At 42.2% G+C, this 21,758-nt stretch overlaps 3 protein-coding genes across 10 annotated transcripts in view; 2 read left to right on the top strand and 1 right to left on the bottom strand.

The window, feature by feature from the left end:
• The window catches only part of emid1 (EMI domain containing 1), a 51,461-nt gene extending 45,842 nt beyond the window's left edge, over positions 1 to 5,619 (top strand). Inside the window, exons 10-17 of one of the 2 annotated variants that reach the window (XM_037481513.2) lie at positions 146 to 235; positions 497 to 549; positions 649 to 711; positions 787 to 831; positions 1,076 to 1,120; positions 1,292 to 1,303; positions 3,058 to 3,142; positions 4,419 to 5,619. In XM_037481513.2, coding sequence (XP_037337410.2) covers positions 146 to 235; positions 497 to 549; positions 649 to 711; positions 787 to 831; positions 1,076 to 1,120; positions 1,292 to 1,303; positions 3,058 to 3,142; positions 4,419 to 4,552 — 527 coding nt within the window. In that variant the 3' untranslated portion in view covers positions 4,553 to 5,619. The remainder of the gene's footprint in view (positions 1 to 145; positions 236 to 496; positions 550 to 648; positions 712 to 786; positions 832 to 1,075; positions 1,121 to 1,291; positions 1,304 to 3,057; positions 3,143 to 4,418) is intronic. The other variant, XM_037481514.2, reaches the window with a different exon arrangement.
• On the bottom strand, positions 5,596 to 7,912 carry rhbdd3 (rhomboid domain containing 3). Its single transcript, XM_037481515.2, has 5 exons — positions 7,477 to 7,912; positions 6,999 to 7,382; positions 6,579 to 6,705; positions 6,238 to 6,480; positions 5,596 to 6,073 (listed from the first exon to the last, which is right to left on the bottom strand). Exons 1-5 carry the CDS (start codon positions 7,637 to 7,639, stop codon positions 5,917 to 5,919), a joined length of 1,074 nt encoding a protein of 357 aa, XP_037337412.1. The 5' UTR covers positions 7,640 to 7,912; the 3' UTR covers positions 5,596 to 5,916.
• Positions 7,913 to 8,317: 405 nt separating this feature from the next.
• ewsr1b (EWS RNA-binding protein 1b) lies at positions 8,318 to 15,768 on the top strand. 7 transcript variants are annotated; one of them, XM_037481512.2, is made up of 15 exons: positions 8,318 to 8,388; positions 8,877 to 8,916; positions 9,078 to 9,129; positions 9,362 to 9,500; positions 9,779 to 9,974; positions 10,079 to 10,338; positions 10,441 to 10,603; positions 13,392 to 13,426; positions 13,993 to 14,022; positions 14,104 to 14,219; positions 14,301 to 14,430; positions 14,535 to 14,645; positions 14,726 to 14,852; positions 14,930 to 15,286; positions 15,409 to 15,768. In XM_037481512.2, exons 1-15 carry the CDS (start codon positions 8,373 to 8,375, stop codon positions 15,443 to 15,445), a joined length of 1,809 nt encoding a protein of 602 aa, XP_037337409.1. In that variant the 5' UTR covers positions 8,318 to 8,372; the 3' UTR covers positions 15,446 to 15,768. The 7 variants fall into 7 exon arrangements, with proteins under 7 accessions (XP_037337409.1, XP_037337406.1, XP_037337408.1 ...); XM_037481509.2 differs by having other exon boundaries at positions 13,389 to 13,426; XM_037481511.2 differs by having other exon boundaries at positions 9,359 to 9,500; positions 10,091 to 10,338; positions 13,389 to 13,426.
• The last annotated feature ends 5,990 nt before the right edge of the window (positions 15,769 to 21,758 follow it).

Below are 21,758 nucleotides of genomic sequence, written 5' to 3'. Positions count from 1 at the left end.
AGCATCACATGAATTGAACAGATTTGAGTTCCAACGATTCCCTTAAAGGCGACATAAAATGAATATAGTTGATGAATGTTAAATGTAACTGTACAGTAATGAAAAAAACGTAAAAGTAACTCCCACAATTTCTTTCGACCGGCAGGTCGTGGAAAAGACCTCTTGTTTGGCAACACTTTCCATGACTCCCGAGGGTCCCCTGTTCCAGGACCTCAGGGTCCCCCCGGGCCTGTCGGTGAGTGTTCATCCCTTTCTATATTCTGTTCATCCTTGTACTGCACATAGTAAACTCTGCCCCTACACTAAAAGATGCCTTCTGTGGTATTGATCTTTAACCGAGTGACCAAGAACAAAACATCCTTCAAACTTGGGTCCACACACTGACAGTCGATATCCTAACTTGTACTGTACTCAACAACACAATGCGCAAAGCACAATTAAAACCAAACTCCTTGGCCATCATTGGGGTGCTAACATGAGTCTAACTATTTCTTAGGTCCACCAGGTCCCAGAGGCCCAGCAGGACCGCTTGGCCCACCAGGACAGAATGTAAGCTCACTCACTACAGCACTGAGTTTAGCACCATCAGTTGCCCAAACAAATGCATCAATGTCATTTGCAATTTCTCAACCTCCCGACTCAATACAGGGGAAATCTGGAGCCCCTGGACCACAGGGCCCTGTGGGGCCAAAGGGAGAACGTGGGGAGCGAGTGAGTACACCCACAAAATTCAGTAGGTTTTCCCCATCTACTCGACATCCTTAAACAACACGCGTTTTTTTTCAGGGCCCTTTAGGTTACCAAGGAGAGAGGGGCTTCAGGGGCGAGTCGGTAAGCTTCCTCCTCCATGCTGCCTCGATAATTATGGCCTGAGTAAACGAGCGTGTGGGGGGAAACATCAACACACGTCATAGCTGGTTAGATTACTGTAAACTACGCTAACCAGCGGCGCTGCGAATCACACCGGCCTGCGACCACACAGTCCCAGAGAGAAGGAGCTCATTCTGTTGAAGTAAATGCTTTTCAGTGATGTTTTGAACTCATATTTTTATTTTGTGTTGAATATTTCTTCCAGGGAGCACCAGGTCCCAAGGGACAGCCAGGAGAGAAAGGCTTGCCGGTAAGAAAGTAGTCAGTGGTAGTTCACAGTTGTCATGGTGACAAAGGGCCAGGGGAGGAGAGTTTTGCTTTAAGTTTAAAGATTTAACAAAGGATTCCTTTGTTGAGCCTTCAATAATTCCCCTGTGTCTGTCTAACCCTTATTTTTTTCTCATCTTTCTCATTTTACAAGAGCAATCTAAATGTAAGATATCTTTTAATTTATGTCATCTTGTGTTCACTTTGCAATGCAATTATTCTATTCTGTGACATAAAGCTCAGGTCTATGGCCTACATCTCAGGTTACCATAATAATCTTTTTACAATCACTGTATTGCTACGATTGGCCACAAAGTGGTTTTCATCTCTTTTTCTCTCAAGTCCATTCTTTCCTCAGAAAGTGTGTGTTTTACATTGTCGTTTCTGTTTGAGTCCATGTGATTTTAGCCGTTGCCGTGTGTGATTTTGTGTGTGGAATCCTGTTAATGTGTTTTTGTTTTTGTCGGTCCTCGGGGTGTGCTCTGGACTGCTGTCCCTTGTCACAACACTGTCGTCTCCACCCTAAAGCTGTCTGACTTCCTCTGCAAGCTTCTGTCCCCATGGCTACCTTTCACAGTCACCTTTTCAGCATCTGACTTTGGCATATACATAAAAAAAAAGATAAGAAACAATCTTTTAACTGCACCAGCTTTGACTGAGTGAATTTTTTAGTATTAGAAATCCTAAATTCCGCTGTATTTGTACTTTAAGATGTTCACAAAGCAAGTGTGTGAAATGTATATGCCAAATCACTCCATATGTGTTGGTGGTGGGTCCTGTTGGGTTTAGAGGGGTTGTGCTCTGATGTGAGTGGAGAAGATACAGCTATACTATTTCATCCCATAATGCAACCTTGCATGATTTACAAGTACCACGTAAACCTTCTTTCCTGGATGTGAAAGTCAACTATAAAATGCATCTAATGAGAAAAGTAACACAGGGCGGTTTAAAATGAAATAAGGCAAAGTATCTCAAGATATATTTGGCGATTCATTGTCTGATGAAAGAGAGTGTACCACCATGCTGGTGTTTTTGTTAGGCTTTAAGTTAAGTGCAGCTGTGGTTGATGAGAATGTCATTAGTTATGAGTATCTCAGTACTATTCTTCCTGAGGGCTGATCATCTTAAATGTCTTGTCAGCATTTCATGGCAAATCCTACCAACAACTAAAGCAGAGATGCATCAAAACCAACAAACTGAGCCACGCTGCCAGCTTCAAATTAACATGTCATCAGTTATTCCAGGACTTCAAAACTTTGCCTTTTTTCCCCTAATAAAGTATGTCGTTGGTTTTCTTACTAATAAAGGCATTTGACTCACCTACGCACTAGCAGCTTCGGCTCTCTCTGCATGCCTGGATTCTTTCAGCTCTCTCTGCCTGCTTAACTTCTCTCATTCAAGTCATTTTGTCCCTTCTCAAGGTACCCCTCATGAAGCCATTGCCTCATCTTTTATCAAATGACAAATCAATTAGATTTTAGTGTAAATCTACACTGGCTTCATTTTGTGAAGCAACATGGGACCATTTTTTGTGGCCACAGCGTTGAAAGCTGTGGTGCTGTAGGAATAATTGCCTGGCTTAAGTTCTACTCAACAAAAAGAATGCAGATGGCATGATCCAATCTGAATCCTGGGTTAATGGGATCCAGCTGTGTTATGTCACCAACATGGGGCTGCTCTGTAACGTGCATGCCGATGTTGTCCAGCCCGGCATGGCAGAGACTGAGCTCACGTCGCGGCATGGCCACAGAATGACAGACAAATACAGTGAACAGATATGTCTGAGAGTGCTGTGCAGATATGTGGACTGTTTTAACCTTCTAACTGCTGAGTTGTATTGAAAGACATAATGACTTGCATCCTGGCGAGCAGTCCTTTTGCTTGTGCTCCTTACCTTGACGGCTGCATCTATCTTCACAGGGGGACGGCATACATCAGATCAGAGAGGCGCTGAAGATCTTAGCCGAGAGGGTTTTAATCCTTGAGACTATGATCGGTATTCATGGTGAGTAGGGGGCCTGAGGCTAGGTCAGCTTTAGGCAGGGGTCAAAGGTGGTGGGGGGCAGTAAACTGTCACTGTACCTCACTGCTGGGACAGGAAGTGGGAACAGTCGCGAGCAGCCCCGGGACTCGGGCCGGTGTTTGCAACCCCCTCACACAGTCCCCCCCTGTCACTGCTCTCTGATAGGACATTAGCTTGCAGATGTTCCACGACTTGCAGGCAGACCTCGAGCTTCTGTCTCGCAGGGTGACACTACTGGAGGCTATCATCTGGCCAGGTAACGCTAAGACATCCTCACCCACAGCTCTGCCAGCCCTCACCTTTTTTACAAGATCTAGAAGGTCCTGATCAAATGATAGCGGCATAGAATTGATCATTTTTTCCTAAACTGCTGAATGTTGATCTAGTGGCTAAATAAAGCCGATGTTTTCTTATGTATGAATTGTTTTGGTTCAATCAAAGATATTTGAAAGGCCCTTAAACGCTATTTATATGATCACACGAGTTATTTCACGGTAAATTTGCTGTTGTGCATTCATCTTTGCTCTTCTTGCGGGTCACAAACTTCCAAGCACCAATAAGGATTGAGCAACATTTGAAAAGAAATCAGATGAAGCCTAATTTATTTGGTTGCTGGTGGCACCAGAACCATCAATCACATGTAATCAAACCACACCCACAGTCCTGCTGATGCAGATCGGCTGAGTGTTATAAATAATATTTCAAATAATATTTGAATCATTTGTATACTTGTGTTTCTATGTGTCTATCAATGAACGTTTAGTATGTTAGTCTAGCAACAGTGCTGCAATGAGAAGTCAATAAAACAATTATTCAAATGACAGATAATCATTTTGAAACCACTGAATTGTTAAGTTATTTGTCCATAAAAATCCCGAAATCAAATTTTGGCTTCTCATATACTGCATTACGTCCTCAAAATTTCATATATTTCAGTGATTAACTGTTGCTGGTTGTCAACAAATAAATATAGAAATTGACAAACAGTCGTTATGGCCCCAACAGCCAGATGCACCTCCTTTACAGAGGAATCAAGCAAGGAAAGATTTCATGAATCCTTTCAACATCAGTTAGTCCATTAATCATTTTGATGTCAGAACTGGGCAACTGGTGTCCAATCAAACTAAGAACCCACTCACGACACCTCCGGGTGAACAGCCAGGTCGGAGTAGACTTGGATTAGGACTACAAAGCACGCATGTCCTCACATACTGATGGACAGGGAGGCCTCGTTCCAACTGCTGTCTTTCTTCAACAGAGCCTGATGTAGGGTCTGGGGACGGACCGTTTGGCACAGCCTCCCCTAGTTTCTACAGAGATAAGCGAGCAGGTGCGCTTCCATATCGACTTGCTTCTCCTCTGTCCACCAACACCAAGGTTCGAGGGAAGTAGCCCCCTCCAGCTCACCCTGAGGATCGCGGGCTGGGTTGACCCCCCCCCCCCTCCTTCCCACAGGTCTCATTGACCGTCATCAGATTTAGACCTTATCTGATACCCTCTCTGGGCTTTACTCTCAGATTAAGGATGAGGACACCTCAGGGAAACACCACTGATACTCCACAATGTCCTCCTACATCAGGAACCTGATAACTAGCTCGACCCCCACCCGTAACCATAAACAAACTGATGTCTTCAGCTTCAGAAGGCAGATCCCAGAACAAAGATGTTTAATGTTTGAGGAAAATCTTCTTTGGTGCTTCTCGAGCTACAGTTCCTGAAAATAAGGCTCATTTAGAATAATCAATCAAAGGAGAAATCAGATGGGAGAAAATAAACTGGATTTGCGTTTTTACTGCTTTCACAATGTAACTGCAATCTGAAGAGATTCCACTATTTAAGTATAATGAGTATGTACAGTTTGCAGGAGACAAGCACACAAACAAACCTCTTATTCTAGTATTCGTTTTGTTATAATCATATGTTTAACTCAATGTTATGTAGTGCACTAAAAGATGAAGGCATCTCTACTCTAGTTTAGATATATGTCGCTACCAGTGATTTGTAGTGTTTCTGGTGTAAGTGTTGTTTCCCCACTTCCACCCATTCCCCATAGTACACACTGATAAAGTGCTTTAATATACAATAGTATAATACGTTTAGTCTTTGCACAATAAGCACACACATTTGGGTTTGATGACATATAAACAGAAACAGACACATATAATGTTGTGTTCTGAAAAGAGAACTCATTTTAAACATGTCTGGAATTGGCTGTCCTTTCTACAACATTTTATTACCACGGCTTAAACTGTCTCCACGAAAACACCTGATGATTGTTTTTTTCATGCTATATCAAACTTATTGTGAAACTATTTAAAATGATCATTGTATCTTATTTTGTACGCTGTTGTGTAACCATTTATATTTCATTCAACATGTTTTCCATGCAAATTTGTTATTGTGATAATCCTGTCTAGAGGAATGGTGTAATAAAATAATGCATACTGTTTTTTTTTATTAACATGTCGGCTCTCTTTATTTTTCCTGACAATTACCGCTTTCGTTAAACTTTTTAATAGCATAAATAAATGGCTTCTACTCGCTCTAATTTACACTGTGCAGGGATACAGAAAGTGTCTCTGAAAGCATTAGATATTCTTCTATACATTATTTCAGGTACAGTTGTGGCAAAAAAACAAATTGAGTATTTCCTCCCCCCATACCTATTGATAACAGTAGTAGCCCACAGGGGAAATCTAATATGAAAGCTCAGCAAAACCCAAGCATAATGTAATCACAGCTTATTACACAGTGTTTCAGTGGGAGGTAGTCTTCCCTTTGGATACCACCACGGCCTGTTCTCCAACGCTGTCATCAATCAGCAACGAAATGGCGCCATCCAGCTGTTTTGAGGCAGCTAATGCCACTACAGCTTTATCTGTGGGGAAGCCCATCTTCTCCAGCTGCTGGAGTCTGAGAGGAAACAAAGTATTTTTAGTAAATAGTTACCTAGACTGAGAGGAAACAAAGTATTTTTAGTAAATAGTTACTTAAAATCACGGTACTAAGACTACTTAGAAATAATGTGAGGAGAATAATGCAAATGCTATGTATTAAGATATTACATTATTACTAACCGCAGAGAGGAAACTGATGATTTGGCCACCTCCACTTTTGAATCAGGGTGGTCAGGGTCATTCTGTAATGAGGCCAGAATTCCTGCTTTTAGCATCTGTTCCTCCAGTACTTCTGCCTCAGACAGTGCAGCAGACTGGTTCATTATCCAAGCAGGTACTCCATCCTCCCATGGATGATGGTTCAATTGATCCCGCATCGGGGGGGCAGCTGCCTTATCTTCAGGCGGAGACAGAAAACGGGACCTAGACCGGTGACAACAGATCAGGTTAAATCAATTTGCCTGTAGGTGGTGAGTGTGAACATTCAGTGAGACTGTTGATGTGAACGAGATGAATCAGACCTCTGTGAGGTGATGCAGAAGGGCAGTCTCAACCTGGCTGAAGAGCGAACATACACCCAATCGGGAATGAAGTCCAAGACCCAGGCCTCCTCCAGCTCCTGAAGTATCCCAATGAATGGCATGGCATCTGAGAGTTACATTAAGACTTATGGGAAAAAGACACAATGGAGAGGCCGGCACACTTTGTTTCAAACTTTCAGCACAAAATCACATTCTGTTTGAAAAAAATCACACTAGTGTTCCAAATTCACACTAGTGTTCCAAATTCCTGGCTGGCTGAGCTATAAATTGTGACAATAACGATGTAATAAAAAGAATGCAAAGCAACCCTCAGGTAAGGTCTAATAGAGCTTCTAAAAACTAGAATAGATTCTGTTGGGCGAATATAATTTAGTAAAATTAAGTGACAGGTAAGGATACAGTTGTGTCCGATGAGTATTGCGCAGAAGTGAAGCAGGGCAGGTGTCCCGGGCAGCAGCAGCAGACCAGCCAGCAGAAGAAGCCAGGGCAGAAACCACACTGGCAAACACCTCAGCAGCCTTCTCTTTGCCACCTGACGACACTGCGCTGCGAACAGAGCCAGCTGGATGGCGGAGTAGCCGCAGATGCGACTCGCCCCAGCCCCGCCGACAAAGAGGAGCAAGGTGTAAAGAAGAGGTAACACGGTCGCTGTCAGGATGGAGAGGAGGAGGAAGGCCACTGTTCCCCAGCGACGCTCCTGACTAGGTCCGACCATCAGCAGCAGGGCGACGCTGACCAGCAGAGAGGGCAGCTCGTCGTGACTGAAGGCGTACAGGAGCACATCTGGAGGACAAGAGGGGGGGGGGGGGGCTCAATGAAGCTTTCGTTGGATCAGTGAAATATATGAGAGAGCCGTGATATATAAGCACACGGTTACCTCTGAGCCTCGGGAAGTCTCCACCCGGACCGACGGTGAGACTCGCCTGGACGCCCGCAGCGTACGTCAGAAGCGCGAGCGCGGTGCAGACACATGTCCCCAAACAGTACCCAGCGCGATCTGATCCAAACCAAAACCATGCTGGCAATACACGATGAAGCATCTTTGAGCACACGCTGTTGTTTCTCCACTCATTTCTACTTAAGTGACGTCATTCTGGCAGTAGTTACTTGACGTAAAAATTGTTAAAAGATATCTGCCGCCCTGTGTACTAATATTGTCAGCCTTTGAGTGTAAAATAACTATGCCCTCGATACGCCAGTAATACATGTTCTTAAAATAAAATATTTAATTTCGAGCTTTTTCCTTTTACTTCCGCTCTCTGTCACGTCCGCCTCATCCTTCTTCTTCTTTGATTGTATTGACAGTTAGTCGTCAAACTAAAGCGCCACCTACCGGGAAAACTGCTACAAGTTTGCATCGAGAACAACATTTAGACTGTATGTCTTCATAACGAATCATAACAAAACGATAATACATTTCAAACATCACAGGGTGCAAAATGTGCCATGGGTGTAGAGAAGCTTTGGTTCTTTTTTTCTTTTTACAATCCATGATGTTATTGGCCTTTCACTTGTAATGGTCTCTGGTCTCATTATTGCCGACTTGTTTCTGTACTTTTATATATACAAATTGTATCGTAGAGCTGATTAAGCGTTTATGAACAGTATCAAACCATGTTTCATTCGTAATTTTACAACGTATAAGTGATTATTTTAAATCCCTCGCTTTTCGCGCGATGGTTCGTATTAATCGCGAGATTTGAGCTTCTCTCAAAGAGAATTTTATTCCCCCGCAGCCAGTCTCGTCTAGTCGTCTTCTACAGGCACACTAAAATGGCGTCGGCTCCGGGTGAGTAGAGTATTGAAGTAATTTCGTGTATATTTTCATCCATATCTGTTATTCCACTTAAGTAACTAAGTGGTTTGGTCTATTTGAAATGAGATGATGCCAGTATAATATGTTTTTGGATTACAATACGTTACATTTTAATATCGCACTATGAGGCCTAGTCACGTTAGCTCATAAAGCCGCTGAGGTATTTTTAACTGGCTTTGATTTTCCATTCTATCCACTGAAGTAGTGTTTCATAACTGACGCCATGTTTACGAAATCAAGATAATTTGAATGCGCATGGCGATAGTTTCAGAATGCCGCGGTGAATTTAGAAGTGCCCCCCTGTTGATGAATGGCTACAGAATGGCGACCTAACAACGACTCGCTGTAGCGCGCTGCTAACATTAGCATTGCCGCTAGCATCGCAGCTCGCGCGCAAACAGCCATCCGTTTGAATTCTCAGTAGTTTGCTAACGCATACGTCGTTTGTTACTTTTCTTTAGCAGATTACAGCACCTACAGCCAGACCACTGCGCAGCAAGGGTAAGAATCCTCAAAAGCTTAAGTGAATCAAATGAATACAATGTAATTCGATTTGATAGTAGCCATTAATGGGCGTGTGATTACTCGGTGTTACCGTCGGACGTAAAGTTGGTTTTACGTTAGACCGTAACGTTAAATAACGTCCATTTGTGTTTTTACAGGTATGCTGCCTATGCTGCCCAGCCATCTCAAAGCTATGGACAATCTGCACAGGTGAGATTTAATGACATGGCAGGGATAGCATCTACGGAGCTGTACCCTACTCGCTGTTACTGTTCTAGTGTTTTATTTTTAGTTTAACCTCCATGGGGGGTTTTTTGGATACTGAATCTGTTCAATCAACAATCTACAGCTCACATTAAAGCTTTCAAAGGTTGTTGGACCGATGTCTAGTTAAAGTTCTGTATTTTACCAGATTTAACATGCCCTTTTTGTTTTTCAGCAGAGCTATGGTCAACAGAATTATGGATCATATGCCCAACCTGCTGCTGCTGATAGCAGCTACACTCAAGCAACACCAGCTGCTGGAGGCTACACTCAGCCGCAGCAGCAGTATGGATCTTCATATGCCCAGCCAGCAGCAGGTCCGCTATTAAACAGAAACATGTTCTGCTTGGAACTACGTGCTATGGGTGGAAAGCAACCATTCAGCCAAAATAAAAACAATCTGTATGGTATAATTTGGCATTTGTCTGAAACATCCCTTCAAGGGAAATACCATTTGTACAGTGTAGTTTATGTATATTATGTTGCCTTTTACTCTTCAATCATGTCAGGTCAGCTAATTTGACCTAAATGTTTCCAAAAATGTGATCCTTCAATCTATCGTGGATAATAAACCCAAATATATTTTTTTCTACAGCTGGTTATCCGGCTGCCCAGTCTACCACTAATACATACTCACAGTCAACCCAAAGTTATGGAGCAAGTGGTTATGACAGTACTCCTGCTGCCGCTGCTCCAGCTGCTTCCCAGTCTTATGGCTCTCAGCCTGGGTATACTGCACAGTCTGCCTACCCAGGTTATGGCCAGCAAGCAGCTCCCACTGCACCCCAGAGGTATGTACCCCTCTGATTGAGATGTACCCCACCAAATGTGTGAATTCTGCAAGGACACTCCCTCATCTCAGTCAATGCTCTGTCTTTTTGTGACTTTGCATTAGTTACAATGCTAGCAGCCAACCAGCCAGTTACAGCCAAAGTAGCTACTCCCAGCCAGCAACATATGGACAACAGCAATCTGGCTACCAGGCCCAGCAGGCTAGCTATGGTCAGCAGCAAGGATACCAGCAGCCAACCCAGCAGCCAACACAGGCTCCTCCAGCTTACCCTCCTCAGGCTTCTGGTTCTTATGGTCAGCCTCCAGCCAACCAGTACAGTCAGCAAGGCGGACCTCCTAGTTACAACCAGTCCAACCACTACAGTAAGCCCACTTAACTTGCCTGGTGGCTGCTTCAAATTTCCCTTGATGCAGTTGATCTTGATGTAAAACATGCCATAATCCATTTGTGCTTCTGTTATGTAGGTAATTACAGACAGGATGGCCAGGGTGGAGGTTCTGGTTACTCCGGCTCTGAGTCTTCAAGGTACCCAGGGTCAGGGGACAACCGGGGTCCTGGAAGGGACGGCTTTGATCGCGGTGGAATGATGCACCGTGGCCGTGGAGGCATGGGCCGTGGAGGCATGGGGTAAGTGTCTTTCCTTTTCACTCAACCTTGCATGTGTTTTAACTCTACAGGTCCTCTGGCCACTAGGGGCAGGGTTGAGACATGGGTCATCGAAAAACAATTGGAATAAATCCATTGAATTCCTGCCACTTTTTTTTCTCGTAATATGAGATGGTTGTGATTTAACAGCAAATAATGCTAATAAATCCTTTCCCTATACAACCTGTAAAGAATACTTGTACTATATGTGGCTGGTTTAGTTCATGCCAACAATGGCATTGAATATTTCATCCAGCTTCTCTCCGCCCTGCCTCATATTTAGCCAAAGGTAAGTCTTTTTTTTATTATTAAACTTCATTTTGAGCCCTGTGCAGTAACGTATGTAGATTAACAGCTGAAATCCTAGAAGATAATTCTCAGTTAGTTTTTGAATAATGTGCATACACATTTTTTTGGTTAGGAAGGTTTAAACACTGGATCAGCATCACCCTTTAAACCATTTCCTTTTTTGCTGCTTAATTTGCTTTAGTGACACTTACCAATGCGAGAATGCCATTTGCGGTTGGATAAATTATGCCAATTTCTTCCTGAAATTATTGTGGTGCTTGAAATACTTAACTAAAATATATATCGACCTGGAAGGCCAAACAACATAACCGTGATAGTCCGTGTCATGCAGTAAATTCTGCTGCACAAAAATTTGTTTTTGAGGGCCGTGTTTGGGGTCAATCTTCTTTTTTTCTTTTTTTTTTTTTAAAGGGACTTTACTGGCGGATACATTCAATGGTGCTATCAGTTCACGCTTGTGTTTTGCAAGGCTATCATTGGCAAAAATTATTTGTCCTCCTGATTGACTTGAAGTAAAATGAAAAATACAACTGCACAAATGGTATGTAGCGTAGGTTAATGGTACTAAAAGTCCCTAGAATTTAATTGCAATTTTCTGCTGGCTGTGCACTGGTCATAAATTATCACGCTCTCAAATCCGTCACTCATTTTCAATGTCTCAGGATCCACCAAAGCCAAATTAAACTTTATGTATGGTAAAAATATTGTGCGCAAAGAATATAAATAGCCAACATTTATGACACGCACTGGAAGTGTTTTGTGGTGTTGCCACTTGACAAAATTGGAGTGAAAAATGCAAGTCTAGTGATACTTTAAGATATTGGGAAAAGCAGTATATTTGTGGCTTCTAACCATATCTTAGGAGTGCTCTAGGTGTAGGTGCATTCGGTCGATGGGTTTTTGGTCTTGGTCTGGGATCCAGTCCAATCTCTGCCTTACTACAAGAACTGGTATTCGGGTGTGTTTTTGTTTTTTATGTAGGTGTGTATTACCTCCAATAGTTGAATCACAACTAAATTGAGTGGCGCCTCAACTCATGGGAATGCCAATCACCTTTGCTCTTGGTGCAGCAATGACATTTGAGCAGTTGGTCCCGTGTTAATGTACATTGTTTTCTAACATGGTCTGACCTGATCCCAAATCTATTAAACTGCTAATTAACTGCCCTGATTTGGAATTTAAACGGTTACCAAAAGGCCAGCGGTGTAAAGGTTGCACTGTACATTGATTTGGCTGTAAATCAAATATCTGTAGAACAATTTTTGAATTGCCAATATAAAAGATGTTTTTAATTTTAGGACCTTTTTTTTCTTTTCTGGTACACCAGACAAATCTTCAAATAGTTTTGCCTGACGCCTTTCTCCTGGTTTTTGGTGCAGCAAAAACAAACGCACACACACACTCACACTTTAGGTGTAGCTTTTCATGATTCAGCACTTCAATTAAGCAGATGCGCAGAGTTACTTAAGTGAAGGAGTGAAGTGAAGCATTAACTTGCTTAAAATCCTAAATACAAACATTTTTTGACAATCTTTTTCTTTTAAAAAAGTAAAATAATTTTAGCTTTGCACAGGTAAATTTGTGTTCTGGGGGGATTGGGCACATCATGTCACTTTGAAATGTTTGAAATTGTTTTTGTGGTTTGGAATACAAATGTTTGATCACATTCTTTTGACCACTTTTTAACATGCTTTGTCACATTTATACCGTGCAGGTAACAGTGAGAGCCATTTAAACCCATCTATTCTCTAAAAAGTATCTGTACTCAGTGCAGAGCCGGGAGCTTAAGCAGCAGGAGGGCGCTAAAACAAAGATTCGGGTCTGCTTTTTTCAACAACTGAGGATGGTGGTTTTTATAAGCATGATGGGTATATTGATAAACATGAGATTTTGTATTTGATTTAACGTAACTCTGGTAAATACGTAACCTTGGTAAACACTGTAAAACGAATATATATTTTTGGTGTTTTGTCTTGAACAGTTGTATACATTTTTATTTTGCATTATCTTGTGTATGTGCATTGTTTATTTTATTTTTACATATCCCGGGGACAGCTGTAACCTTTTGTTCAAACAAATTTTACTTTGTAGCTCGCTTGTTTCTAGGCACTTTTGTAACGGCCATCTGAACTATTTCTCTGTACACGTGTTTGGGTTTTTGTCACATTTTCAAAGGCTGTGAAAATATGTAATACATTAATATAGTTTTTGACCAATGTATGCGCTACTCAAAACTGTCACTGAATTTGTACTCGGCTAGCTAAGCGATGGCACAAAGCTAATACTTATCCTCGCCAATCAATTGTGTTTTTTTATTTTTTATTTGGAGGATTTTCTTAGTTGCTGTTGGGCTAGTTAGAATGTTTTGATTACTCCCTCAATCAAGCCACTTTGCTCGAGCCATGGAAGTGGCTGTTAAAGGGAAGTCGCCTTCATATCTGCATTTATTCCCCCATAGCAGCGCTGGAGACAGAGGTGGCTTCAGTAAGCCTGGTGGTAAGTTAACGAGTATTACACTGGTTAGTCCTTTCAAAGCCGTAAACTTTTTGAACAAATATTCTTCGAGTATTGATGTGTCTTAGGTTGTGGTATGCAAAATTTATTTATGCGAACATATCTGAAGATATGCATCATACTTTTCTTTTTCTTTTTCCCCAATGCCTGAGACCATTTTCTCTGGGTTACTTGGTATAATTCAGTCACTGTTTATGGTATGACTTTGACAGGTTAAAGACAAATTTCCACTCAAATGTGCGGTACTGCTTTTTAACAAATCTCATCAGCTGAATTCCAGGGTTTTTTGAGGATTTTACTGGTCTTTGAGGCTTTTCGAATGAGTTATTTGACAAAGGGTCTGAGGTGTTCTATTTTTCAATTCAATATATCACTTGTGGGAACTGGTCTACCATAAGGTTGCCAATTTCAACTTCCCAATATGGCCGGCAGCATCTATAAGGGAGTGTTATCTTTGGTAGTACTCTTCAGGAGTTGTACATTGAACTTGAGAATCACAAACTGACTTTTCTCAATCTGTTTCTTCCCCCTCAAATGATGGACTACAGGACCAATGAACAGCGATGAGCGTGAAATGGGTGAGAAGTTAATAGTAAATACTCCCTCGTGTGGTATACTTTTTCTTTTTCTTGCATTTACTTTTTTTTTTGTGGTTCCAGGACGGCCTGAAGAGCAGGACGACTCTGAGAACAGCACCATCTATATCACCGGGTTGACTGAGAAGGCTAACCTGGAGGAGATGGCTGAATTCTTCAAACATGTTGGCCCCATCAGGGTATGCATAGCTCTTATCTTCAAATATTGGTGTCAGTGTAACCTATGTGGGAACTAATGGTGCTTCTCTTTGTGTGTCCAGATCAACCGCAGACTTGGCCAGCCTGCCATCAACATTTACACAGACAAGGACTCGGGGAAGCCCAAAGGAGACGCCACCCTTTCCTACGAGGAGCCAATCTGTGCTAAAGCAGCTGTGGAGCATTTTGATGGTACATTTTATTGGCTGCACATCAGGCCTGAACAGAAAATGGCATCTAAACTGAAAATATTCCTTCAGGTAGTATGTCTTGAGTTTCTTTTTTGTAAATTGTAGGAAAGGAGTTCCAAAGCCGAAGGCTCAAGGTGTCAATGGCGCGTCGCAAGCCCATGATGGGGGGCATGAGGGGCGGCATGCCCATGCGAGACGGCATGATGGGTCGTGGAGGCAAGTGTCAGCAGTATTTGTATTGTTGGACTGGTGCTTGCCTCAGATCACTAACGGTTGAAGCAACCTTTTCTTCTCAGGTATGATGGGCCGTGGAGGAGAGCGTGGCGGGTTCGTCCCCCGTGGCGGTCCTCGTGGAATGGGCAGAGGTGGACCCACAGGAGGCAACATGCAGCAGAGAGCCGGGGACTGGGAGTGCCCGAACCCGTACGTCTCACTTCACAGTGCAGCTGCTTGTTTTGGTTGCACTTTTGTAACGGCCATTCAATGGTTTGTGTCCACAGGGGTTGTGGCAACCAGAACTTTGCCTGGCGGATGGAGTGCAACCAGTGCAAAGCCCCCAAACCAGAAGGGTTAGGCGGTGGCCCCCCCTTCCCCCCTGGAGGTGACAGAGGCCGCGGTGGAATGGGAATGCGCGGAGGGCGTGGCATGGACCGTGGTGGGCCAGCTGGTGTTGGGGGCCCTGGTGGTCCAGGGGGCTTCCGTGGAGGTTGGGGAGGTGACCGTGGTGGCTTCAGAGGGCGAGGTGGAATGGATAGGGGAGGTTTCCGTGGAGCCGGGCGTGGAGGACCACCCATGGATCGCATGGGTGGCAGAGGCGGTCGAGGAATGGGCCCCCCAGGTGGAAAGATGGATATGAGGTAAGATGAAGACTCCCTGTGATGAGGAATTCCTTAAATAATTTAAGCTGTTGGTGTGAAAGCTAATTTTTGTCGCATATATATATATATATATATATATATATATATTTTTTTTTTTTTAGGGACCATCGCCAGGAGCGCAGAGAGCGGCCCTATTGAACTTGTGGAATTTGATTTTTTTTAAAATCATTTTTTAATTTATGATTCCATATTTCAATGGTTATAGAGCTGCTTTTAAACATCCTGTGCACTCTGTTCACTCAACTCCTGTTTCCATTTTTTATTTTAGTTTACCCATGTTTACGCTGCATCTCGTATTGTGCATGTTTTTTGTTGCTTTTTTAAAATGTGCTGATTAGATTTGACATTGTGTAGTAAAATGCCTCTTCCATTTGTTGACATAATTGCTTCACCTTTCCCATAATGGGCAATTGTATGATGACGAATTCTGGAAATAAAATTTTACTGATTTGAACATTGAATTGTGGACTTACTCAACATAGATGGGGTGATGAAGGACAAATCTTAAATGCAGATTTTATAATGCAGGCTTCCTCAAAATACAATCTGTAAATATTATGTAAAATTTGGATCTGGTGGATATACCGTATTCCTCTGATCTGTCGTAACTCAATCAAACATCAGAAAAGAGGTTCTAGACTTTACTATTTTGAATAACCTTTGAACTTTTAATTACCCAGTGCATTGGCTATAAAATTTGAAGACAAACTACTGTTTTTTTTTTTTTTCTTTTTTTTAATTATCCATCTGCACTTGTCTGTTAATGGCTCACATCTGCAGCTCCGCCCAGATGTAATTCCTGTAGGTGCCAACAGCTGGAGCACTTGAACTGAAACCTGCACTTGTGACATGTCTGGTTTAGGCTGGGCCTGCTTTCTGGATGCGCTGTATTAATGAACTGTTACAGTGCCCTCATGCATTCTCATAAAATTAAACGCGCAGGATTTTAAGTTTGTCTTCATGACATTGCTTTCTGTACCTTAATCCACCAATCCACTGTTTATTATTTTTTTATTGAAGTAATCACGGTAATCACGGGTAATCCAGCGCTGCTATTGGCCCATTAATTTTTTTAGATGTGGCAATTAACTTCTTTTGGCTTTCCACCTTAGATAATCCTGCCTGCAGGAATTTCTCAAATAACAGTGACATATGTGTCTTTAGCAGCATCTTCCATTTAACGCTCAACAGCTCACAGCTTTGTTCACTAGATGTTGTCTCACATTGGTGACATTGAGGTACATCAAGGCACATGTCTGTCTTTTGTACAACCCTCTAAATGAACTCGTTAGAAAAGCTACAGCTGACATCTTAACAGACTTCTCATTCACTGTGGATGGTGGATTAATGGAGTGCTGAACCCTTGTTCTCTCGCTCTTTTTCTCTACTGAAAGAAAAGCTGATTCATCCAGGCCCAGAAAATGATCTCATCAACTCTCTCTCTCTCTGTCTCACACCGTCTGCCTCTTTCTTAAACAGATCGCTCTTTTTAAATAAAAACAAGACCTCCCCCTTGCAGAGCGGCTTCACTTAAATTCAAACAATCACAAGTTAAGAGCGGCTCCAATAAGATTGTCAAAGGGGACTCAAGATGGTGGACAATACTTTTAAAGGCCCAGTCATGAGTTTTTGAGTACACAAATTCCAAATAGCAATAAACTGTACAGCTTTCATAATAAGGGCATATGTTGGTTAGACATGTACAACAAAGCTTTGGAAGGATTGTATAACATAACAAATGTAGAGTTTGTATTGAAATTCTCTGAGTTCTGGCTGCCAGGCTTCCACTTGTTTACACTGATTACTGTCTTCAACTTGTGAGCAAGTTTATCCTCATGTTTTTCTAAAGCTCAAGTTGACAGTTAAACCTGAAAATCAGGTCTGTACACCAAAGTGTGACTAGTTTCAAACCTGGGCTGTAAAACTCAGACCTGAGAACATCAAGATCGCCACGTCTGTCCTGGCACTCTCACCGCCCTTTGGTTTCTCTTAGAACAGTGATTCTCAACTGGTGGGTCGCCACCCGTTTTTAGTGGCCGCCTTGATTGGCCTTTACATGGGAAAAAAATAAAATAAAGCTGCGAGCAGCGATGAACGGGCTTTCGCCTCCCCTTGCATGTCGGGGGGGCAGCGGTCAGCAGGACATGCGGTCAGAAAGAGACTAAAGTGACAAAATAAATCACTCTTTGGGCTGGTATTCAAACCTGAGTGTGGTTTCATAAACGGAATCGACCAACACTAGGCTATTGCCGAGCTGCAAAGGACCTGCAAAAAGTAAATGAAATGTAGAATCACCTTCGCACCACTTTTGCTCCAGCAAGAAATATTAACCTTTTAACTACACACACTGGATTACTAGGTGGCTGTCTTCCTGAAGAGAGCTTTGCTTAATAAATCAATTAATACATTTAGTAAGATATGCTTCTCCTCCAGGGCTTTATATATTGGTAAATTCGAATTTAATCAGTTAAGCCATGTACTTTCAGCTAAAAGTAATGTTTCAATCTTAAGGCGGAGGAGATTCCAGCAAATAAAGACTATGGCCCTTTCTCAATACCTGAGATGGCGAGAACGGACTGGCGTTCCCGCGAGAATAGACTCGGGAGACAGACTCAGGAGTCCTGACTCGCAGGTTCGGGAGAACGGAGAACGGTCATTTCCGCAATTGGAACAGTAGCTGACTTGGTGAGGTCACCACGTCAGCTGGTCTTGCTAATACGTTTTAATTTAGTTTTTGACTTAAATATTTTACTATTAACAAGCTTTTGTCTCATTTTCATTTAAAATTAGAAATGGTATATAATATTGAGCACCAAATATATAATCAGTCATAAAATAATTAGCTTTATCATTTTAGGAGGAGGAGGAGGTTGGATACAGTAACAAAAAATAAACTATTATACAAAACTAACTTCGGTCATGAAATTACATTACGTTACTTAAATAAAGTAGTATTTAAAAACTTCGACATGAAGTTGTGTTTATTTTCATCTGTCGTTGTTGCCTGTTGCTGAGGTGAAATGCATTCTGGGATATTTGGCTCTCACAAGAACAGACGAGCCTGCTCCGATGCATGCCCGGTAAAATGGGCGGGGCGAGTCAAATCCCGGGTATTATGACCGTTCTCGGCAAGATGCGGACTTTAGAATTGGAACAGTACTCGGGCTGCGACTGGTGACGTTTCACGAGTCCACGAGAACAAAAGTCCACTCAAGAATTGATATTGAGAAAGGGCCAAAGCCTCTGTCAGGAATCGAACTCGAGTCAATCAAATAAAGAACCTGTGACTATCCAACTCGGCCACGGGCTTTAATGTGATTTCGCAATCAAAACGTGACCTAAAGACGTTGATTCACCCACATTGTGTCAGGGCAGAGAATGCGATCTGTGGGGACTATTTTTTGCAGCATTATTCAATAAACACAATTAAAGTCACATCAGGAGTCTTAGTAAATAAGTTGGGGCGATGTACAAGGTGCAAAACCTGAATAGAGGTTACTTTGAACAGAAATACATTAAGTTAGAGCTGGCGAACTCACGCGAGACTACTAGCGGCTGTGGCCTGTGTGTGGCAGAATACGTGTATTTAAAACCATAGATGTAATTATATTGAACTGTCCGTGTTATTTGTCTAGGTTAGATATGTCGAACTCGCGACCCGCTGCTGACCGGCTGTCCCGTCCGGACCAGACCGCCAGACCGGAATTTGCTGTGTAGTCATTCAGTCCTGTGATCCTGGGCTTCTTGGGAACAGGGATGATGGTGGAGGCTGGAACGTGGGGGGGGGGGGAACAATTTTTTTAATATATACATATATATAAATATATCTCAATGGACTTTGGGGAAGTCAAAACTGTAGGAAAACCTTAGCAACAAGGAGAAAACCCAAAAAGACACCTACACCAGTGGAGGAGGGGTGGGGGTACCTTACGTAGCTAAACTACATATATCTCAATGGACTTTGGGGAAGTCAATACTGTAGGAAAACCTTAGCAACAAGGAGAAAACCCAATAAGACACCTACTCTCGTGGAGGAGGGGTGGGGGTACCTTACGTAGCTAAACTACATATATCTCAATGGACTTTGGGGAAGTCAATACTCTAGGAAAACCTTAGCAACAAGGAGAAAACCCAATAAAACACCTACTCTCGTGGAGGAGGGGGGGGGTACCTTACGTAGCTAAACTACATATATCTCAATGGACTTTGGGGAAGTCAATACTCTAGGAAAACCTTAGCAACAAGGAGAAAACCCAATAAAACACCTACTCTCGTGGAGGAGGGGGGGGGGTACCTTACGTAGCTACACTACATACTGTATATCTCAATGGACTTTGGGGAAGTCAATACTGTAGGAAAACCTTAGCAACAAGGAGAAAACCCAATAAGACACCTACACTAGTAGAGGAGAGGGCGGGCAGGTGTCTGTTTTTTTAATGGACTTTGGGGAAGTCAATACTGTAGCAACACCTTAGCAACAAGGAGAAATCCCAATAAGACACCTACACTAGTGGAGGAGGGGGGGGGGGTACCTTACATAGCTAAACTACATATATCTCAATAGACTTTGGGGAAGTCAATACTGTAGGAAAACCTTAGCAACAAAGAGAAAACCCAATAAGACACCTACACTAGTGGAGGAGGGGGGGGGGGGGGGGGGGTACCTTACATAGCTAAACTACATATATCTTAATGGACTTTGAGGAAGTCAATACTGTAGGAAAACCTTAGCAACAAGGAGAAAACCCAATAAGACACCTACACTAGTAGAGAAGAGGGCGGGCAGGTGTCTGTTTTTTTAATGGACTTTGGGGAAGTCAATACTGTAGCAACACCTTAGCAACAAGGAGAAATCCCAATAAGACACCTACACTAGTGGAGGGGGGGCGGTACCTAACATAGCTAAACTACATATATCGCAATGGACTTTGGGGAAGTCAATACTGTAGGAAAACCTTAGCAACAAGGAGAAAACCCAATAAGACAGTTGTTGGTGTCTCCCGGCTGAATTTTTTGGGTTGAATATTGTAACCGTCATTTCTTTTGCGGCTGAATATTTTAACAGTGATTTTTTTTTGGGTTGAATTTTTTTGCTGTGTTTTAATGTGGAAAAACATTCAGATACATCATTTCAATGCATAAATATTCAGTGCTAGAAATTCAATCACCTCTTTATTTCAACCCCCGATGACACAGATTTACTTCCATAAAGGTGCACCTAATTGGTTTTTAATGCATTGTAAAACCTTTTAACAAGAAGATATTTAAAAATAATGAAACCCAGAGATGGTTGTTTCTTTTAACCAAAATGAAATAAATAGGGTAACACGTAATACGACTTAAACATGAGAAGAAAGGTCTTTCCTCCTCACTGTTCTTCTTACTCTGTTAAATCAGGAACAGGTAACAAAAACACAATCATAAAAAAGCAGTATGTCCTTATTAGAACTGAGTAGAAGACGGATGTTCAAAATTGACAAACATTTCAATATTGTCAGATTATGTATGCATTGCTTATTTCTGGCTTTTATTTAGGAGACGCGTCAGAATGAATGATATTGATGAATAATAAATGTATGAAATGCTATCAAGCTCTCCGGAAGAGATGGAGCGGAGACCTCTCTGACGGAGAGGGATAAGCATTCTTGTTGTTTGGGTTTTAGGAATTTATTTGTAGCTTTGGCAATGAGGGCCATGGGTTACATCTTTTTTAATGCATAATTATACCTTAGTAACTGTGGAAAAAAAATCCTTTGCTGAGGCGCACTAGGTCTGTTGGATGAGAGCAAAGTATAAAAGACTAAAACCTGTGGAGCTTTGCTGAGTACTACTTTCAGAAATTGTTTTCCCGCGGAGCCGTGCGCGCATGTAACAACGTCAGTGTGAGGAAAGTCAATTTTAACTCTAATCTGGTGTTTTTATTGTCCCAATCTTGTCAGTGTTAAATCAACACTCAACAAAGTGTTAACAAATGGGTTATAGTGCAATGTAAGTTGCTTTGGATAAAAGCGTCAGCTAAATAACATGTAATAATGACTCCAGCTCTGTTGTACAATTGACTCTGTAAGAGTTGAATCACCTTTTTGCAGTGTGATTTCAACTATGCAAGTCTTCAAGGCCTCCACCATCATCCCTGTTCCCAAGAAGCCCAGGATCACAGGACTGAATGACTACACAGCAAAATCCTAGAGTTAATTTTACGGTGTCAGGCAAAAGTGTTGAAGTGCAGAGTTGAAATCACACTGCAACACTTTTGCCTGACACCGGAAAATTAACTCTAGAATTTTGCTGTGTAGGAGAGGGACATCTAACTGTAGAAATATGCATTGACCTAAGCCAATAGGTGGCGCTATACTTTTTCGAAAATCACTGCATGGCAATACTTATAGGCCTACACAAGCATCATGAATAAACATTTCTAGCCAGAAATATCAATGTTCCTTGGAGTTAT

The sequence above is a fragment of the Pungitius pungitius genome, chromosome 5 (assembly GCF_949316345.1).
Source record: "Pungitius pungitius chromosome 5, fPunPun2.1, whole genome shotgun sequence".
Lineage (NCBI taxonomy): Eukaryota > Metazoa > Chordata > Actinopteri > Perciformes > Gasterosteidae > Pungitius > Pungitius pungitius.
Note: the sequence above shows the minus strand (reverse complement) of the source record. Positions and strands in the feature narration are given on the sequence as shown.

What these genes read in the sequence shown, in the direction of transcription:
- rhbdd3 (XM_037481515.2), bottom strand. Translation starts at nt 7,639, where the DNA reads ATGCTTCATCGTGTATTGCCAGCATGGTTTTGGTTTGGATCAGATCGC. An exon ending in AATACTCATCGGACACAACT is followed by an intron (nt 6,706 to 6,998) that starts GTATCCTTACCT and finishes TGTAACTCTCAG; the next exon opens with ATGCCATGCCATTCATTGGG. An exon ending in TCATCAGTTTCCTCTCTGCG is followed by an intron (nt 6,074 to 6,237) that starts GTTAGTAATAAT and finishes GTTTCCTCTCAG; the next exon opens with ACTCCAGCAGCTGGAGAAGA.
- ewsr1b (XM_037481506.2), top strand. An exon ending in ATATGCCCAGCCAGCAGCAG is followed by an intron (nt 9,501 to 9,778) that starts GTCCGCTATTAA and finishes TTTTTTCTACAG; the next exon opens with CTGGTTATCCGGCTGCCCAG. An exon ending in CGGCATGATGGGTCGTGGAG is followed by an intron (nt 14,646 to 14,725) that starts GCAAGTGTCAGC and finishes TTTTCTTCTCAG; the next exon opens with GTATGATGGGCCGTGGAGGA.